Raw genomic sequence first — 21217 nt, forward strand, 5'->3', positions numbered from 1 at the left:
AAATTGTATGCGTTACCAAAAATTCATAAGCCGGATAAGTCTATGCGCCCAATTGTTTCGGCTGTAGGTTCTCCGACTTATAATTTGGCAAAATGGTTATCAAGGGAGTTCGAAAGTTTAGCTGTTTATGAACCCTTTTTCTCAGTTAAAAATAATATTGAATTTATTAACAAAATTAGAGATATAACATTGCATGAAGGTTAAATTTTGGTCTCCTTTGATGTATCTTCGTTGTTCCCAAGTGTTCCAATTCCACATACTTTAGGCTACTTGAAGGAATTACTGAACGCAAATGGTCTCGACAACAAAACTGTGATTGAATATATTGAGCTTACATCGTTATGTATGAAACAAAAGTGTTTTTAATTTAATAACAACTTTTTTGGACAGCGGGATGATACAGCAATGGGTAATCCATTGTCTCCATTTTTGGCTAATTTATTCATGAGCAGGTTTGAACTGGAAGCTAAGAATCAGTTTGAGTATTTTCCAAGAGTATGGTTTAGGTATGTGGATGATATTTTTGCTGTTTTTGACACACATTCAGACACCATAGATAATTTTATTTCTAAGTTAAATAATCGTTTTCCTTCCATTAAATTTACGCATGAAATTGAAAACAACGACAGATTACCATTTCTAGACTCGGTTGGCTAGATCTTGCCACGCCCACTCGCTGTCCACTGAGCGAGTATATAAACGCTCAACTTGTAGATTGTATTTTAGTTTATAATCATCTGCTGATGATGCTAACATGGTTAGCGAAACGCGCGTCCAGTGTAAAAGTGTTTTGGTGTATTGTGGTGATTTAGTGTTTTTTCAACAAAATCGACTATTTTTTTTATTTTATACTCTGAAAAAAAGGTTGGTAGACACCTCAAAAAATTCTCTCCAAGTATGAGCTCTTAATTTTAATAGGAAGGTCCTCCGCCTTTCAGTTTTCTATTTTTTCCTTATTATTAGAAAGAAAAATTCATATCTCGGTATCTACTATTTGGAAAAAAACATCTCGTCCCATATATGTTAGTAGTAAATTGAATTCTCTACAAAAACGATCTCTTACAATTTTTTTGTAAACCTCACCGTTCGAAAGTTAATGAAGGTTGATTATTTTAAGGCAGATTTCTTTTTTCTTGAGAATCTTATAACAAAAAAACAAAACTTATTATGAAACACGCAACTCAACCATTTAAAAATATTTATCGTCAAACATATACGGGGAAATTTTTACAAATTTACATTTCTATCCTTAAACTAAGGTTGTCGCCCACTAGACCGCTGCGCGGCGCGGCGCTGGGAAGAGAATTTTTTCCGGCTGCGAAGGAACTGCGCCCACTATAGCGCGCTTTTGAAACGCGGCAACGCTATTTAGTTATAGTGTTTTTTACTTACTGTAGTTTAGTTTTTAAAGCAATGAGTTCAAGTACGGACGAAAGCGTATTTTTTGTGCTCTTCTAACAGAGGAAGAGGAAGAGGGGGTGAGGAAAAGTTTGGACTCATACGATTAACAAAAAAAAAGAAAGAAGTTTGGAGAATTTTACCATCTTTTTCCAGATTTAATAAAAGACAAAATCATTTTTTTCAGTATTACAAAATATAAAAGAAACATTTTACGCACTCCTCAATTGAGGGTTTTAGAAGGAAAAACACCGGGTATATCTACTCATCATATTTTTTCAGAAGAGACAAATTACTAATATTTTTGATAATTCTTATTTATTCTGATGATGTATATTAGTTATGTGGTCAAAAACCCTGATCTTTTTATATATTTAGGTAATTAGAATTTAAAAATTGAGATTGTCACTTTTGTTAAAAAGTGGAGATTGCCAGTTTTGCCTCTACATCTCTCAATTATATTAAATCTTTGATAGAAAGGCATTTCGTCCATCTGTCTCTAGTGAGGGAAGACTAAAAAAAATATCATATTCCTTTATGAAAATCGATTTGCCTAATTTACCTTTAAAAATACAATTCTGCCATTGATACATATCACTAGTTCCTAGTCAAAAAGCCAACTGAAAAGACTCGAATGCAAAATTATTTCCCCTTGTGAGTACGCACACTGCAACGCGCCGAAACGCGGGAGACGGAAAAAAGTTGCTAGAGAAGTCTTCCGACTTCTTGACGGAAATCCCGCGGCGCGCTTCTGCGCTGCGCGCTCTAATGTGCGTTGGTCCATTTAAATACATGGCAAGCAGACAAAAGAAATTTCCACATGGCGCCGCGCCGCGTCGCGCCGCGGTCTAGTGGGCGACAACCTCTACTATGGAAGTTCTCTATTCGAAAATTTATTGGAAATTTATTATTCTTATAATTTTGTTAGGGATCCCGTGGGTCCACTAATTTATACTACAATAAAAACATGCTTAGGACTAAAAAAAACTAGAAAAAAATTTAAAACATTTCTTTGTTCATAGAAACACACTCTTACATTACAAAAAATTGTAAGAGACCACCTTTTTTGTAGATAATTCTATTTCCTACAAATACATAGGACGAGATATTTTTTCCAAATAGTAGATACCAAATATAAATTTCTCTTATTTCTTGTTCTCTTTTTTTTTCTTTTTCATTTATTAAAAATTGACATAAAATGTCGAAAATTAATATTCAAAATGTAACAACCGTTCTCTAAAACCTGTGCTTCTTTAAATTCCATATTTTAAATTAGACATTTTCGTCTTTCACTTTTCCTTTAAAGAAAGAAAATTATGTTATAAAATTAAATCACGCAAATGCCTACAACCCACAAACGTTAATTATAATATCTTCATTAAAGCTCTAAACATTCACAGAACGTAATTAATTACAGAACCGTCACCGAAAATAAGACAATACCAGTTTTCTACTTGTCTTGTTCGCTTCCTGTCTCTCTACAAGCCGAAACACTGTCCGTACACAGTGTTCGGCGGTCCTCCGGGTGACAAACTGCCCATCAGTGCGGATATGCATAATACACGAACAAGACCGTAAATTTCGCTGCTGGTCACGTCGTTGACAGGGGGTGGGGATACATGGTTCTCCCCGTTCCCTTTATACACCCCTGTTCCTTTACAGCGCCATGAAGTCTCCTGTGGCTGTCGGACATTGAGAAATCAGAAAATCTCAATTTGTGTTTAATAATAGATAGTTCTCTTATGTCCCCCTTTCTTGAGTCATAACTCATCATAAAGTCTCAGGGCTTTGGCAAAAGCCAGTATCTGTGACGGTTTTATAGTGGATAGTTCTCCGTCTTACCAAAATGTATTGCACGACTGGTTGTCGTCTTGAGACACTCACACCGGTATGCATAGTCAATCGCCAGCGAGTCGCCAAAGAAACGCCGTACGCTGGGTGAAATTTGTAATGCATAGTTCTTCGTTCGCCGACTTGACGCATGCGCATTTTGATATTCCTCGGCGCCGCGCTGGAGATTTGTTGGATGTGGAAAAGACCATCTCCGTCGTTTCGCCGGAAAGTCGGATTGCGGTAGTTTTGATCGAGTTTAGAATTATTGTGTGTACAATTTAGAGGTGAAGGTAAAAATGGATCGCGATTTTGACATGATTTATAATGTAAATAGAGATATTGTGGATTTGGAATTGATAATAAACATACCACGTAGGTAAGTGATAAAAAATTCACATGTGTACTGTTAAGTATGGTATGTAGTAATATATTAAGTAAAGAACTAAACATGTATGTACGTATTTTTAGATATATTAGGGACATGGAAAATCCCATAGAAAAATATAATGATGTGGAGTTTAGAAAACGATTTCGCTTCTCGAAACCTATCGTTCAACATATTTTGTTACCTATAGTTGAAGATCAGGAACAAACGACCAATCGTGGGCTGCCTGTTCCACCAATAATAGGTTTACTAGTGACTCTGCGTTTTTACGCGACCGGAAGTTTCCAGGTAAGTAGGTATTTACATTATTAATTATCAACTAGATATCGCCGCTTTGCAATGTTTAAAACACAATTTATAGTTATCAGGTTAGACAAAAGGGGCATAGTTCCTAATATTTTAAGAACGGCGAGAATATTTAAGCATTTGCAAGCGGGGAGCAAAATGTATTGCTGTTTATAAAAATAAACAAAATACATAGGATATAAATTAATTGTTTTCAGATAGTGTGTGGAGATTTAAGAGGATTCCACCAAGCCACTATAAGCCGTGTAATAAAGAAAGTTACTAGAAGGATTTCAGCCAACAGTCGACAACATATAAGATTTCCAAATAATTTGCAACAAGTTCAAAGACATTTCCAGAGAATTGGAAACTTCCCAAACGTGACTGGTTGTATTGACTGTACACATGTCCCTATCATTAATCCAGGAGGACTGAATGCGGAACTCTTTAGAAATAGAAAAAGAATATTTTCAATTAATGTACAGGCAGTTGCTGGGCCTGATTTAAAGATTTACGATATTGTTGCTAGATATCCGGGAAGCTACCACGACAGCTATATTTTTAACAGAAGCTCTGTTAAAACCAGATTTGAAAGAAGGCAGCTACCAGGATATTTGCTTGGCGATGCCGGATATCCATGTCTGCCGTATCTTTTAACTCCTTTTCGAAACCCACAAACTGAAGGAGAAAGAAGGTACAACGAAGCTCAAATAAGAACAAGGAATGTAGTAGAACGCTTGTTCGGGGTTTTAAAGCGAATGTTTTCTTGTTTGCGAAGAGGGCTTGCAAATAAAACTTCTACGAGTTGTTATATTATAGTTGCCTGTGCTGTACTTTACAACATAGCAGTTACACATCGTGAATTAATGGAACCAGCAGAAGAAATTGATGATGATATACCAGCAATTCCATTCCATGCTGGAAACTATAATCGTTTAGGCCAATTAATGAGGGCAACCATAGTGCGGAACCATTTCCAGTAGTAAATAATTTATTTTTAGATTTAAACACCCACCTACAGGGATAATAAATATAAGATGTATTTTAAAAATTTTTGAGGAATAAAACATATACATAAGCAATTGCTAAAGGGATTTATTTTGCGTAAACACAGTCAAGTTTTTCACGTATACACTTCGCGATTAACACATAATAATTTGTCTAATTCTCATTTTGCAACTGTTTTAACTTCAATTCTTCCTGAAGCATCTGCAATCTGGCCGCTTCTTTTCTATAAATAGCTTCTTCTAGCCGGATTTTATGCAGTTCGTCCATCTGTTGTTCTTCTTTTTTTATTAATGCCAGCCTCGCTTCAGTAAGTTCTGTAATCTGTTTATTTTTAATTTCTTCTCTTGGAATTGTTTTTCCTGAAAACATTGGCCACTATTAAAAAATATGTACGAGCCAAAGGCGTGCTTATAACTCAGATTTCACTAAATATTTTACACTAAGAGTTATTAAGTACTTACCTAATCTTTTAATTCCTTGTGAAGAAACTGGGGATACTTTCCTCATAGAAGTAGATACACAAGGTTTGTCTTGCTCAAGAACAATCACTGGTGGGAGCCGCGGTGTAGTTTGACTCGAGGATGAGGCAAATGCTGTTCCAGATGGTTGCATACCTGAAAGAATTTTAATTTAATTTTAGTTTTGAAATTTTAAAAGATCAATTTGATTTTCAATACTTAAATCATTGGATAACTACCTTGCTCCATAACAATCACTGGTGGAAGTGGCGATGTATTTTGACCCGAGGATGAGTCAACTGCAGTTCCAAGTGGGTGCATATCTGAAAGAATTTTAGTTTATAATTTTAAAACATCAATATTGACTGTCAGTACTTAAATCATTAGATACCTATCTCATTTTAGTAGAAAGTGTTACCGTTTAAATAAAAGAAAGAAAACCAACATGCAACTAATTAATTTACTAGAACTTTATGTCATACCTTCTATTTTATTTAAGTTAACTCCATCGGAATCATCTGTAACGTCTACTTCAAATGCAATATGCGGAACCAAATCATCAATAACTGGTTGAGGTGGTGGTGGAACAGGGGGCGGTCCACCACCTGTTGCCAACAGATCCCGTCTCTCCTGGGCTAGCTCAGCCTTTCTCGCTCTCTTCATTTTGTCCCATAGCCTTTTTAATTGGGTCATTGTTCTCTGTAAATACAAATAAGTATTAACACTGAAATGCTTATAGTTGATCACTGTTGCTTTGCCCTGTAGCGGACGTTTTACAAACTTGAAAATGATTTCCAGCATTTTTTTTTTCGGGCAATTTAATTAGGGAAAAATTTACGCCAAACCTCTGATTACTACTTCGTGAAATATACCCGGTACCCTTTATTAATGGATTACTCATTACATACATACATACCTTCTCAGATGTTGCAGCATTGAAATCCACAGTAATTTTCTCCCAAGCATTTCTTTTTTTTTCGATATGATTAGCGTCTGTCCTCTTATTTTCCAGTATGGGGTAATTCCCTATAATTTGAATAAAAAGTTCTTTGTCTGCCACGGAATATTTAATTGCCATTTTTAAACGTATTTGCAAGCGGCCCGAACTGTTAACTTTATTCTAAACAACTATGCACTTTCCAAAACCATCGGTACCGAAAAGATAACACATAATAATAAACAAAACAAGAATCCACAAATCGCCTGTTCAACGACACGGATAAAAAGATTACAGCGGTCCAAATCTAATTCCGCTGTTCAGAGCGCGACAATTGATTCATATTTGGTATGGGCCACCTTTAAAATACGTATATAAGGTGCCGCGCAGGTGTCGGCGTGACGCCGGCGAGCCTGCGGAGTAGAGTACGACTATGCAACGCAAACAGATCGCCGTCAATTCGCTGGCGACTCTCTCAACTCTTCGCCGGGCGATTCCTCCGTCAACTCGCTGGCGACTGACTATGCATACCAGTGTCTCAGTGATGAGTATTTCCGCAGTTTCCCTACAGAATCTGCATTCGCCGTTATTTCTTATGCCGGGTCCAGATCAAGCAGACAAAACAACGACAAGACAGAAACATTCATGTTTTACGACAAGTTGTGACAAATCCAATACATTTCTGCGACATTTTTGTCTCATTTTTGTTTTGTTTCAAAATTCAGAGACATTTCAATGTCCCGTCTCGAGTCGGTAAAGATCAAAGTGTCTATATTTGGCGCGGTGTGGACAATTTGTCTCAAGTTTGTCTTGTCGGAATTCCCCATTTTGTCGCAAGTTTGTCTTGTTTTTGTCTCAAAATTGTTTTTACTTTTTGTCGTCTGGCCCCGGCATTAGCTTCAATCTACTACCGTCTTTATCTTAAAAAATTAGCGCCGGGAGGCACGTATAGTCGCCCATACTAAAATATGTTAATAAAAAATTTCAAACACTGTCAGGCTGCATTTCGTCATGTTTCTGTTTAAGGTGCTGAGTACATCCACCCCTATATACGAGGCATGTTTTTTAAGTAAGTACCGTTTTGCGATTCCGCCGCCGCAGCGCTACGGTCGGCGTTCCGCGCATGCGCGCAGGTTACCTACATCTCTTGTCTATGCACAGACACCAGTACAGTCTGATTCTTCATTGTATACGTTGTTTATTGAGTGTTTAAGATGCTTCCGACAATCGTGAGCCCCGCCGATTGTGAAGTACGGGCTGTCATACGATTTCTTAGTGCTAAAGGCGTAAAACCGATCGATATTCATCGTGAGATCTGTGAAGTTTACGGACAAAACATTATGAGTGATGGAATGGTAAGGAAATGGGTGAGAGCATTTAAAGATGGCCGCACAAATGTGCATGATGAAGAACGGGGTGGGCGTCCTTCGGTCGTTAATGAAAATTTGGTGCAGAAAGTGGACGAAAAGGTGAAAGAAAACAGACGCTTTACAATTTCATCATTGTGCGACTACTTTCCTCAATATTCTCGTAGTATTTTGTATCGCATTGTGACCGAGAACTTGAATTACCGGAAATTGTGTTCACGTTGGGTTCCGAAAATGTTGACGGATTTGCACAAAAACCCAACGTTTAGGCAGTGCATTGACTTTCCTTGAGCAGTACCACAATGAAGGTGAAGATTTTTAGACAAAATTGTTACTGGTGACGAAACATGGGTGGCCTACGTCACACCAGAATCGAAACAACAGTCCATGGAATGGCGACATTCATCATCACCCAAAACAGTGAAGTTTAAGCAAACAATTTCTGCCCGGAAAATCACGTGCACAGTTTTTTGGGACAGAAAAGGAGTATTGCTAGTGGAGTTTCTGCCTCGTAATGAGACAATCAATGCAGCATCTTATTGTGAGACATTGAACAATCTGCGCTGTGCAATCCAAAACAAAAGACGTGGCAAGTTGAGTAAGGGTATTGTTTTGCTGCATGACAATGCCCGTCCACATGTGGCTAATCGGACCAAAGATCTCATCAAATCTTTTAAATGGGAAACTCTAGGTCATCCTCCATACAGCCCTGATCTGGCGCCCAGTGACGACCATCTATTCCTGCACTTGAAGAAACACCTGGGCGGTCAGCGTCTTCAAGACGATAACGAAGTCAAAACAGTTGTGATACAGTGGTTAACCAGTCAGGCGGCAGAATTTTATGAGGAGGGTATTAAAAAACTGGTGCCACGTTATGACAAGTGCCTCAATATTCACGGAAATTATGTAGAAAAGTAGATTAAGGTACAGGCTTTCATGTAAAAATAAAATTATTGCGATATCTTTGCACGTTTTTTTTTAAATTCCAAAACGGTACTTACTTAAAAAACATGCCTCGTATCTGAGTGAAAAACTTATTCCTCGTAATGTCATGCATAATTGTAATATAAGACACCATAATCAACTGACGATGCCTTAACATAGATCCGCACTTTTTCAGAGAAGTTTTACCTATATGGCCGTCACTAGTTATAATTCCCTTGATAATGATTTCAAACAATGTAATTTTGGTCAATTGAGGAAAAAATATAAAACGTTTCTTCTATCTTCACAGGAATGATGATGGTTTTGTATTTTTTGTTTGTGTTTTAAAATTATTATGTCAATTTTCTGTGATGTATAATTTTCTTCGATGTATAAGAATTAACTATGTATATTTTTTAATTTGTTAGTTTGTAGAACATTTTTTTGTCTTGCTGTAAAATTGCGAAGAAGATATAAAAATTCTTTCTCGAGATATTTTCATTAGATAAAATTTAAACCAAATTGTCTTTTCAATAATTACTTGTATATATGTATAATAATATATATACATTATATATATATATATATATATATATATATATATATATATATTTTTTTTCTCCTCCTTTCATGGGTGTGAGGTTATTAATTAAAAATGGAATTTTTTTTTTATTATGCGACGTTTCGCCTCATCATGGTGGGCTTTCTCAGGCACTTTATTCTTGAAGCCGCAGCCGCCTTGCTACCACCAGTCTATATAGAAGAATGTGTCACATTCTTCTATATATTCTTAATAACCTCATACCCAAGAAAGGAGAAAAAAAAAATATATATATATATATATATATATATATATATATATATATATATATATATATATATATATATATATATATATATATATATATATATATATATATATATATATATATATATATATATATATATATATATATATATATATATATATATATATATATATATATATATATATATATATATATATATATATATATATATATATATATATATATATATATATATATATATATAAATTTCTAAAGGTTTAATCATTAATCCTCATACCCAAGAAAGGAGAAAAAAAAAATATATATATATATATATATATATATATATATATATATATATATATATATATTATATTATATATATATATATCGCCACCCTTGTTGCATGATGTGTAATATATGTAATGTGTTACACATTTTTTTTCTTCAATAAAGACGATTATTATTATTATTATTAAAAGTTGGTAGACAGTTCTTTTAGTTTCAATTATCTCAAAAACTGCGACTTTGACTGATTTTGATGTTATTACAAAGTTTGTTGCAAATATTATTCCTAATCTTAAATTGAAAACCGCGTTTCGCTAGCTACTGTAATTTTGGAGCTTTGATTTTTTTAAATTTTTAACCCCCTCCCATACCCCCTTACCAACCCCCCACCCTCACCAAAAACTAATGGCCAGATTCTCGGGTGCCACAATATTTTTGTGCCAAATTTTGTTAAAATCGGTTCAGCGATTTTTGAGTTATCGTGTTACAGACAGACGGACAGACACCATAAAAAAATATTTTGTATTTAGGTCATTTATGACCCAAATAACTAATTTTGAGTGAAATTAAAAAAACGTTTTTTTTTGCCGATCTTAATAGCTTACCATACCTGTTGGTATGGTCGGCTAAAAAACGGGTTTTCTGGTCGAACTTTGAAAACAGTATTTAAAATGACAGACAACAGAGAGTAACAAGTTTTTTTTTGTTATATGTGATTTTCAATTCAAAGCAGAGACTATCATTGAAATAAATTTGTGTGTGTGTGTGTGTGTGAATTCATTTATTAATTAAGTCTCATATGATGCAAACTTTATCTCTGACACTGTTTGGACGTTTGTATTTGTATTTTTTTATTTACTAAAAGTGGAACCTACCACTGCGACTGCATGGACCTAATGTGCCTCACTTCTGCAAATTTTAACTCTTTGGAGATTATTCCAACAAAAATCATTATTAATTGTCCTTTCAAAGATATCTTGAAAGCATTTTTTATCTGAAATTGTGTTTTGGAACAAAAGAATCTTCTATAATAAAACAAATCCTTCTTAAAACTTTCCGAAAACAAATTCTCTCCAATCCTATCGCCCAATCTCGTTAAGATTAAAAGCCAAAAATCGGAGAGCGGGAGCAAAAAACAACGAAATGATTGATTAAGTAAACGGTTTGCGGCATTGCTCCGCGCCGCGCCGATCGGCCACCCCAATAATCAAATTGGATTTTTCCAGCCCCGGGCAAAAGTTTGCCGGTACGGATCTGGAAAAAAGAGGGCGAAAAGGTTTGACTGCGCCATGTAATCAATGTCGTAATTAAGGAAAAAGTCGATTGGAAATTACTGAATCGTGGCATTATAAATGGGAAAGTAAGAGAAAGTCGTTTTAAATGATACTAGATAGATTTCAGAGAAAACAAGTTTAATTTCTTTATTTCTCTACAAAACATAGAAATTAGTTTGGCATAAGATTCGTGACAATTTATTTAAGTGTGCTCAAATTGGAGTTAGCGTCCTCTTTTTGCTGCTCAAGCTAATCCGGGCGGGATATACTTTGTCCACGCGAAAAAGAACGATATAGTTTCCAGTCGGTCACCTGTCCATCTACTCACGTTTTTTAAAGTCGCTTAACTTCGGTGATCTATTAGGAACCTTTGTTTCGACATAGCTGGATCGTCAATATTTATTTAAGAGTGTTTTTTTTCATATTAGTGATAATAATACACTCACCGGCACGAAAAACGGGCACGTTAAAATTTTCATGTATTTCAAAGTTTTATATATTGTGTTCTGATGATCTTTTAAGCTGTTTGTAGGTAAATTATTTGACTTTTTAGTATGTCTTTCTAAATTAAAAATGAAAGTTGCAATTTGTAAATTATACGGGGGAAAACAAAATCTTAATATTTTGATGAAAGTTTGAAACACTCTGTGGAGTACGTTAGGAAAGCAAGAAATTAAAAATAATTTTGTCATCTAGGTGTATCTTTTCTCGAAAGTTTATTTTTTTATTCATCTCAATAGCTTTATTTTTTTTTTGGAGATATTTGCTTTTGAAGAAGACACTAACATTTTTTCATATTTTTTACATTAAAACCATGCGTTTGCTTTTTGTCCTAGTCAACAGACCTATAAAATAATGTTTGTGATTTATGTAATGTCACTACCTTTGAAGAATCATATTATTATTGTCTGTTTGGCAGTTACTCTAGTAGATATGGTTTTAAGTCCAAAAGTTAATCTTTACCATGATCAATTAAAGTAACAATAGGCGATACTTCAGTACTTAAAACCATCTCTACTAAAGTAAACATTAATAAACAGTAATAATATGACTTTTCAATAATAATGACATTACAAAAACAATAAAAACTATTCTATAGGTGTGTTGATGAGAAGCCAAAATTAATGGTAAAATTGCTGTAAACTACTGTCTTAATCAAAAGCGAAGGTCTCCAATAAGAATAGAGCTATTGAGATGAATCAAAAAACAAACTATCGAGAAAAGACGTACCTAAATGACAAAATGTTTTTAAATTTCTGCTTTGTTAACATATTCCACAGAGTGTTTCAAACTTTCACCAAAATATCGACATTAATTGCATTTATTTCTGAGTAGACTGACTCATTGACAGATATTAACTTGTTCCTAACACATGCGAAAGCCTGAGTACAGGGTGACTCGAATTCGACGCTCATCATTGGGATTTCGGAAACCGTAAGAGATACAGGATCGGTTAAATGGAGGCAAAGTTGCGCAATTTGATGCTCAAGGAAATGCCGTATTGCATTTTTATTTTTTATTTTTTTTTCCATAAAATATTCTGGTGATGGAATTTTCTGTACGTAACGTCGGCAAATATCAAAGTGACTATATATAGTGTTTTAAGAGTGATGAAAGGGTTTAATTAAATTGAAAAAAAATCAGGTCCGTATTTAAAAAAAATTAAGTTGATGATGGTCGCCAGAAGGCGAAACGTCAGAGTCAATATTTAATCACACAGAGTTATAGAGCAGAAAAAGTGGCCATGAAAATGTGTTTTTCATTTTAAGTTATCTTAACAAATAAAGCCAGGAAAGAAAACTGAAAATTCCGGTTTTTTTTTCGAATATATTTGGAAGTATTCGGAATTTTTAAAAATGCAATACGGCATTTTATTGAGCATCAAATTGCGTAACTTTGCCTCCATTTAACTGATCCTGTATCTCTTAGGGTTTCCGAAATCCCAATGATGAGCGTGGAATTCGAGCCACCCTGTACAAGGGCACGTGGATCTCAAGAGTAACGAAAACGACTCAAAAAATTAATATTCCTAATTAAAGCAAATTTCTTTTAAAAATACAGCACAAATCAACAATCTTATTGCAAAAATAAAACACCTTTTCATTCAGTGCACTCGTTACCCCGCTGAAAACCTTATTCATGTCCGACAAAGCTCCCCTCTCCACTACAAACGAACGAGACGATGCCGATGGACGAACAAGCGGCACATATAAAAGCTGTAGGTTAATTGAAAAGCCGGGAAATATCTCGTCCCTTATTGAATTTCCTTTCTTTAACCGGACAAAGGGGTATCTCTTGCTCTGCTGTCGTGGAATCGGAAAGGAAGGGGAAGTGGAGCACTTGAATGCCCGGCGGCAAGCATTGCGATTTGTTCTGGATGGTCTTATTTGAGGAGGCGAGTCTTTGATCTCTTCAACTTGCGAAGGGAGGTGTTTTTAATTAGGCGAAGTCGATGTAATTTGTAACGTTTTGAGGCGAAATTGAATTGTGTCAAACGGTGTTGTTTGAGGAAAAAGACGAGTTGTAAAATTGTAGTGTTTGAAGCACTTTAATAATGTGATTTAAAATATTTCTTTAGTTAACTACTCAACCAAGTTATTTTTATCATTTGTAAAATGGACTGTATTACATTTATAATTATTCTTTTAGTTGTCTCAATACTGAACGTTTTTCTAGGTTTTTTCAAAAACAACATAAACTTTTTCAATAAAGCTCCTCATTTGCTTTTTACAGTAGAATGGTAAAAAAATCACTAAGAGAGAAAAGCATTAAAATAGTAGTTAATCAACTTACAAGGAATTGAAAACTCAGTTGTTATTTAAAGCTGATGTGATTAGAAAGAAATAAACAATAGAAAATATTCTGTCAGTGGGATGGTCTGACAAATGTGCAGTTTTTTATACCAGGAGGTGATAAGCCATTGGTACAGACCTTTATGGAAGGTTTAGTATCCAAAATATTATATAGTTTCAGCAAACGATACCTCTGGATAATATAATATATTATTTTTCTTTTCATCTTCTTCTTCTTAAAGTGCCTTCTCCATTCAGTGAAGATCGGCAACAACCATGGCAAATTCCTCTCTATTTTTCGCTCTTCTCAGCAAAGTATGTGAGTCCAGGCCTGTCCAATATCTAATGTTCTTCAGCCAGGAGCATTGCCGTCGTCCGGGTCCGCGCTTTCCCTCAATTTTACCCTCGATGATGAGCTGAAGGAATTCATACTTGCTATGTCTCATGATATGGCCCAAATAGGCTGCTTTCCTCTTTTTTATTATGTCGAAGAGTTCTCGGTCCTTGTTCATTTGGTTTAGAACTCGTTCTTCGAGACACGGTCAGTCCATGGTATTCTCAGCATTCTGCGATATACCCACATCTCAAATGCTTCCAACTTATTCATTGCGCTTACTTTGAGTGTCCACGACTCAACCCCTTAGAGAAGTGTGGAAAGTACGTAGCACTTGACGAAGTTGTCTTTTATATGGATGTTGAGACGTTTATCGCACAGTAGGTTCCGCAATTTTAGGAAGTTTGATCTAGCCATCTCAATTCGAGCTCTGATCTCAATGTCTGGGTTTAGGTCTTCACTAATCCAACTGCCCAAATATATACACTTTGAGACTCTTGCTATTGGTGTCCCACCTACGACTACCTCCGTTGCCTGTCTTGCATCTCTATTTATCACCATGACTTTTGTTTTGTTTGGATTTATCCTGAGACCCATTGAGTCGCCCACCGAGGACAGTCTATCAAGAAGTCTTTGCAGGCCCTCAGTGGTGTCTGCAATAACGACGGTATCATCAGCATATCTCATGTTGTTGATCAGCCTGCCATTCACTTTTATGCCGTCTTCTGATCCCTCAAGCGCATTTCGAAATATTAGTTCGGAGTACATATTGAAGAGCATAGGGCTCAATACGCATCCTTGCCTAACTCCACGCTTGATAGGTATTGCTGTTGTTTCAGTTTCCTGTAGTTTTACTGTCGCTACTTGTTGTTCGTATTGCTTTTGGATAATTTTCAAGTCTTGGGTATCCAGGCCTCTTCTTTCAAGGATGCTCAGCAATTCCCTGTGGTTGACGCAGTCGAATGCCTTCGTGTAGTCTATGAAGCATAGGTGTACCTTCTATCGTTGATCTCTGCACTTCTGCAAAAGCACCGATAGCGCAAACAGGGCTTCTCTTGTCTCCAGTCCCTCGCGAAATCCCATTTGCCACTTATGTCTAGCTCACATTTTCTTCGGATTCGATTATGCAGAACCTTTAAAAACAGCTTTAGGACTTGACTTATCAGACTTATTAAACGAAACTCATCACATCTTTTTGCACCAGTTTTTTTAGGAATATGTATAAATGTCGACCTTAGCCAGTCCTGCGGTATGTTTCCGGTATTGTATACAGAATTGAAGAGGTTTACCAATAACTTTAAATTGTCTCCGTTTATTAGTTTTATCAATTCTGGGTAGATGTTATCCGGTCCAGCTGCTTTCCCGTTTTTGGTGTTCTTTAAAGCTCTCTCGATTTCTGAGATCATTATATCTGGACCATTTTCAGTTTCTATTTGAGAGTGAAAAGAGGGGCCACCGTCATCGAACAGTTCCCTTATGTAATTGGTCCATACATCCTCTAGTTTTTGTTCGGTTAGGATTGGTTTATTCTCACCGTCCACGATTCTGATACATGTTCGATGTTTGTGTTTCCCAGTGACTTCTTTGACTTTTTTATGTAGGTTAAACAAGTCATGTTTTTGGTGGAGCTCCTGGACTTCGCGGCACCTCTCCGTCATCCACAGTTCTTTGGCTTCTTTGTTCTTTTCATCATCTCATTTAAATAATACAACAGAATGTGCGAACTGGAAACTCCCACTCTATGTTTATATTACAGTGTATTAACTAGAGTATATATAATTGACATTGTGTACCCATCTAATATGATGGTCTTAACTTTATGCCTTTTGTGTTAATTTTTAAGCTAATTGTATTTTATATATGGATTTTATTTTATATTTTGACTTATGTACGCCACTATTTGTATGGTACTGACATCAATAAATTATTCTATTCTATTCTATTCTATAATTCGTTCCGTACTCCTACAGAAAAATTTAAAGAAGGCGTCCATTCTTCTCAAAGAGACATGGTTTAAATTAAAAACTAAAAACTAAAAAATTAAAAACTCCTACAGAAAGAGAGAGAAACTACTAAAAGAATAATTATAAATGTAATAAAGTCCATTTTACAAATGATAAAAGTAACTTAGTTGAGTAGTTAACTAAAGAAATATTTTAAATCACATTATCAAAGTGCTTCAAATACTACAGTTTTACAATTCGTCTTTTTCCTCAAACAATACATTACAAATTACACCGATGCCGCCTAATTAGAAACACCTTGCTTCATAAGTTAAAGAGATCAAAAACTCGCCTCCTCAAATAAGACCCTCGTTTACAAATCTCAATGCTTGCCGCCGGGCATTCAAGTGCTCCACCTCCCCCTCCTTACCGATTCTACTTGTATATTTATTATGTTCCTTTAGAACAAGTAAATGTTTATCGTTAGTCCATTTTTTATGCGTGTCTTTATCTGTGACTGGTACTTTTACAATTTGTGACTGTATTTTTAACTATTTTTAAAGTAAAGTAACCAAGAATTTTCACTACAATATGTTTTTTACTAAACTAGAATTTACTAAAAAAAATCAGTTGTCGAACACAATGCTTTTCAAATAAAATTCCAGGCATTTAAAGCACACAAAACGGAACAACCTTTACAACATTCTATTCTAGTAAAAAATCCGCTTAATAGACTTTTATTATCGCATCCGAATTCCGTTTTCCATTTGGTCAGCCCTTTTCCAACCACGGAACGCTTCAAGTGATACATCAAAAAAGCCGTTTTTTAAGCACGGGCGCTTTTTTAGTCAGTCGCGCCCACAAAACCGACTAATGAAATGTGGACTTCAATTAGTTTTTATCGGGAAACACGGACCAAGTTTTCCCGGCCGTTCGTTGTGTTCGCTTTTCCACAGAGACAGAAAAGGGGATGAATGGGAGAGAGACGGGGATGGGGGAGAGGAGGATAGAACGTGAAAGAAAACTTGAAACGAAAATTTAATTACCGGGGCTCTGTGTCCGGACATTGGAAAATGCAAATTGAGTCGGACGAACCATCTGTTTTTCCCTGTGGTGGAAAAATCTGCAAAGAGAGTGGTAGTGTGTGGGTTGTAGGAGTACGGGACGAATTATTTAAATGACATGATGAAAGGAAAATTTCTATTATATATATTTGTTGGTTTTCTTTATTAAATCTTGATATACAGGGTCCCCGTCCATAGTGCGTCGGAGCTCTATAGTTCCTAGAATAGAAACAAAATTCCCAAGATTTTTTTGTTTAAATGCAAACCTAAAGTATGTACGAGGATGTATTTCAGGAAAATATTTTAACCTCTATAGGGTGGCTCAAAAAAGTGTCAAATCATAATTATTAATGATTTATATTACAACTAGCGTGTGTTCGCGTCGAATTAATCATTTGTAATGGTGATAATAAAGCAAAGCAAGAATTTCCATTGACATACAAACTGGTTAAAATTTTCTCACATTTATGTCAGCATGAGAAAAAACAATATGGCGATATTATTATATAACTTAGTAATATTTGAGGGGTAGTTTCATCTCCTTGGAATTTGACTTTTGAAAAATCCGATTGCCAAAAATATGCTTTTTACGTCAAGCAGTTTAAGCCAAATCGTGGATAATCAAATCAAACCCAACTTTTTGAAACACCCTTATGATTTTTTAAAAAATTTCCAAATATGTTAAAAAAAAAACAAAATAAACTATGCGTGTCCAAGCGTTTTCTCGAAAGACTAACCGTTTTTTAAATAACAATTATTGTAATATTTGAGGAGCGTTTTCACCCTCTTGGAATTTGAGATTTGAGAAACCCCTCCTTATCGAACCTCTACACCCCACAGTCAATCCGTTCATCAAAAATCAGCTTTAAACGTCAAGCAGTTTAAGCAGAATCGTGATTACTCAATAGTCATATTTTATGAAACACCCTGTATAAATTTTTAAAAAATCTGAAAATATGTAAATCAAACAAAATAAAATATACGTCATTAAGAGTTTTTCCGAAAAACTCACCGGTTTTTAAATACAAAATATTCTAATATTTGAGGGGTGGTTTCTTGTCGAACCTCTACACCCTAAAGTCAATCTGTTTTCCAAAAATCAGCTTTTTACGTCAAGCGCTTTAAGCAGGATCGTGATTAATCAATGACCAGATTTTTCGAAACACCCTGTATACATTTTTAAAAAATCTTAAAATATGTAAAAAACAAAATAAAATATACGTGATTAAGCGTTTTTTCGGAAAATTGACCGTTTTTTAAATAAAAAATATTGTAATATTTGAGGGGTGGTTTCACCCCCTTGGAACTGGAATTTCGAAAAATCGCTTCTTATCGAACCTCTACACCCTAGAATCAACCTGTATGCCAAAATTGAGCTTCTTACGTTGAGTGGTTTGAGCAGGGCCCGAATTCTGTAACTTTGACATAAAAACGTTACGTTTCAAAGCGGTGAGCGAAAGTATGCGATAAGCGGAACGTCAAGCAGTCGATTTTGGTATTCTCGTTGCTGTGCGAATCGTTTTCTGGATACGCGTTGAGCACATATTGACAGCATCGTAATTTCGCAGGTATCTAATAGTCAAATGTGACTAAAACAATGAAAAAGGTCAATGTTACGTGAATTTTATAACCTATTGTTGAGTTATGTCAACCTATTTATCTATGGATATGTCATTATTCTTATTATACGAGGGAAATGTTGAAGACGCTTCTCAGCATTTTCGATGTTTTGAACAATATTTATAGCTACCAACTTGTAATTTGTCGATTACTTATTTAGGAATTTATAGAACAAGTAGTAGTTTTAACTAAAGAGCAAGATAACGCACGAAATCACAATTTTTTCGATTTTCACTGACAGTTCGACAAGCAAAACGATCCTTTAAGGCAACCGTTTTCAAAGCGCTTAGTGCAATCAGTAAAGACGCTAAGCGCGTCAGACGAGAATACCCAAATCGTTAGTTAAGTGCGCGCTCAGCAAAAATTAACGTCATATACGTTGAGCGTCTAAAAGCGCTTAGCGTTTTCTACGTTACAGAATTCGGGCCCAGGATCGTGATTAATCAGTGAGTCAGTCACTTAAGGATTTTATATATTACACACTAATCCTTTCACATGAGCAAAAGCAACTTTGCACATCTTTTTACAAAAGACGTTTTTTTCGCGTTTTTATTTACATTTTACTTTTTATAAATAATTAAAAATAGAAAAAAAATATTTGCTATTTTTAATTATGCTACATATTATTGTTATAAATTTTATTCGAAGTCCAATTTGCAAACTTTGCAAATTGGACTTCGAATAAAATTTTAAAGCAAGATGAAAATTCTCAACAGACAAATATTTTTTCTTTCTTTAAAGTAGCATCATCATCATCATTTTTAGCTTGTTCAATAATTTCCAATTATGGTATGGCCTCCCTTACATATTTAGATTCTCTCTTTGTAATTGGGCCCATTGTTGTCTATTGTAATTATCCCTGCTAATTTCGTAATATCATGGTCCCAACTCAGGTTTGGTCTCCTTCTAGGTCTCTTAATTCCTCGTGGGTACCATGCTGTAATTTTTATGGTCCATCTGTTGTCCGTCCTTCTTGCCTGGGTCCTGCCCATTGCTACAAGAGAGATTTGATTCTGTTGATGATATCTATTACCAGGGTACGAGCCGCCACCTCAAGGAAGGCAATGGCAAACCACCTTGAGTATATTTGCCTTGTACAGCCTCTCAAATAGTGCCGTTCGGATTCGGCAATAAACTGTAGGTCCCGTGTACTTGTGAAACACTGATGACACACATCACAAATACATGCGAGAGGTAGCCAACGCTCTATACAGGGTTGTTCACAAACAAGATACAGAGTGTCCCAAATAAGTAAAAAATAACAAAGTTGTATTTTTTTAAACGGAACACCCTGTATATTATTAAATTTTTAGTTTCTACGATTAAAATAAAGGTAAATTTGATTAAGGTTTATTATACTTAAACCTTACCGTTTTTGAAATATTTTCAATTTTGTGAAATTGCAGTAAAAATTTTAAGGCCTCATTTCTCCAAGGGTATCAAAGTTTTTAATACTAAATATTTACTGAAGTTTATTTACTGATCAGTTATTGTGTTGCAATAATAAAAATAATACTACCTTATACAGAGTGTCTAAAGATTTATTTTAAATAATTATTAGCTTCAAACGGCAATAACTTGTTTAATTTAAATGGAACACCCTCTATATTTTACGAGAATCAGATGCACAATTTAATTGTCTATCAAATTATATTATACCATTTTTTACCTATCTCTTTAAGTTTCCGTAGAAAATGCATTTTCTTGTAATTTAGAACTTATTTATCAATATACCCATGGACTATTGACATTTTAGATTATTTTTAAAGATGTACAAATTTTTAAAGAGTACAAATATTAATATTGTCGATATAATTCGTTTATTTCATTAAAAAATAAAAAAAAACTGTTTAAATATTTGTTAAAGAGGATCAGTTAATATGATTCCAGTATTCAAACAACATTAACTGACTGTTTGCTTTGATTAATAATAATTGCTCCAAATACTAAAAAACTGAATTTTGTATGGGCATTAGACAGTGTGATAAAAAGTAACACCTTAAAAATGATATTTCATTTTTTAATAAATGCTTATTTATAACTACAGAGACTTTAATTTGATAACTTATTATTATATTGATTTCTGACTCAAATCCACATTTATTTATAATAATTTAATAACGAACACAATTAAGTATGTAATTAATTAGTATATGGGCGCAAATAATGGTGTTATATTTAATTAATGGTATACTCTTTTATAAAGATTTAAATAGTTTTCTTTTTGCATACAAATGGGCTAGTAATATTATCGTTTTGCTAAAAACGATAATATTACTAGTCTGTACATTTTGTACATTTGTTGCTTTAAAAACAATCTAAAATGTCAATATTCCATAGATATATTGATAAATGAGGTCTAAATTAAAAGAAAATGCATTTTCTACGAAAACTTGTAGGGATAGGTAAAAAATAGTATAATACAATTTGATAGACAATTTAATTGTGCATCTGATTCTCCTAAAATATACAGGGCATTCCATTTAAATTAAAGAAGTTATTGCTGTTTGAAGCTAATA

The 21217-nt window shown here is 34.6% G+C and overlaps 3 protein-coding genes across 3 annotated transcripts in view; 1 reads left to right on the plus strand and 2 right to left on the minus strand.

Annotated features, from left to right (window-relative positions):
* LOC115886059 (Krueppel-like factor 9) overlaps positions 1–21217 on the minus strand; it is a 248355-nt gene that overhangs the window by 29474 nt on the left and 197664 nt on the right. The gene's annotated exons all lie outside the window — the stretch shown is intronic.
* Positions 3494–4901, plus strand: LOC115886063 (putative nuclease HARBI1). Its single transcript, XM_030905091.1, has 3 exons — positions 3494–3607; positions 3700–3904; positions 4120–4901. Exons 1-3 carry the CDS (start codon positions 3528–3530, stop codon positions 4882–4884), a joined length of 1050 nt encoding a protein of 349 aa, XP_030760951.1. The 5' UTR covers positions 3494–3527; the 3' UTR covers positions 4885–4901.
* LOC115886060 (fibrinogen silencer-binding protein-like) lies at positions 4983–6535 on the minus strand. Its single transcript, XM_030905088.1, has 5 exons — positions 6284–6535; positions 5850–6066; positions 5607–5690; positions 5371–5523; positions 4983–5268 (listed from the first exon to the last, which is right to left on the minus strand). The coding sequence occupies exons 1-5, from the start codon at positions 6443–6445 to the stop codon at positions 5063–5065; spliced, it is 822 nt and encodes a 273-aa protein (XP_030760948.1). The 5' UTR covers positions 6446–6535; the 3' UTR covers positions 4983–5062.

Source organism: Sitophilus oryzae, unplaced genomic scaffold (assembly GCF_002938485.1).
Source record: "Sitophilus oryzae breed Bouriz unplaced genomic scaffold, Soryzae_2.0 scaffold_466_pilon_pilon, whole genome shotgun sequence".
Taxonomy (NCBI): Eukaryota; Metazoa; Arthropoda; class Insecta; order Coleoptera; family Curculionidae; genus Sitophilus; species Sitophilus oryzae.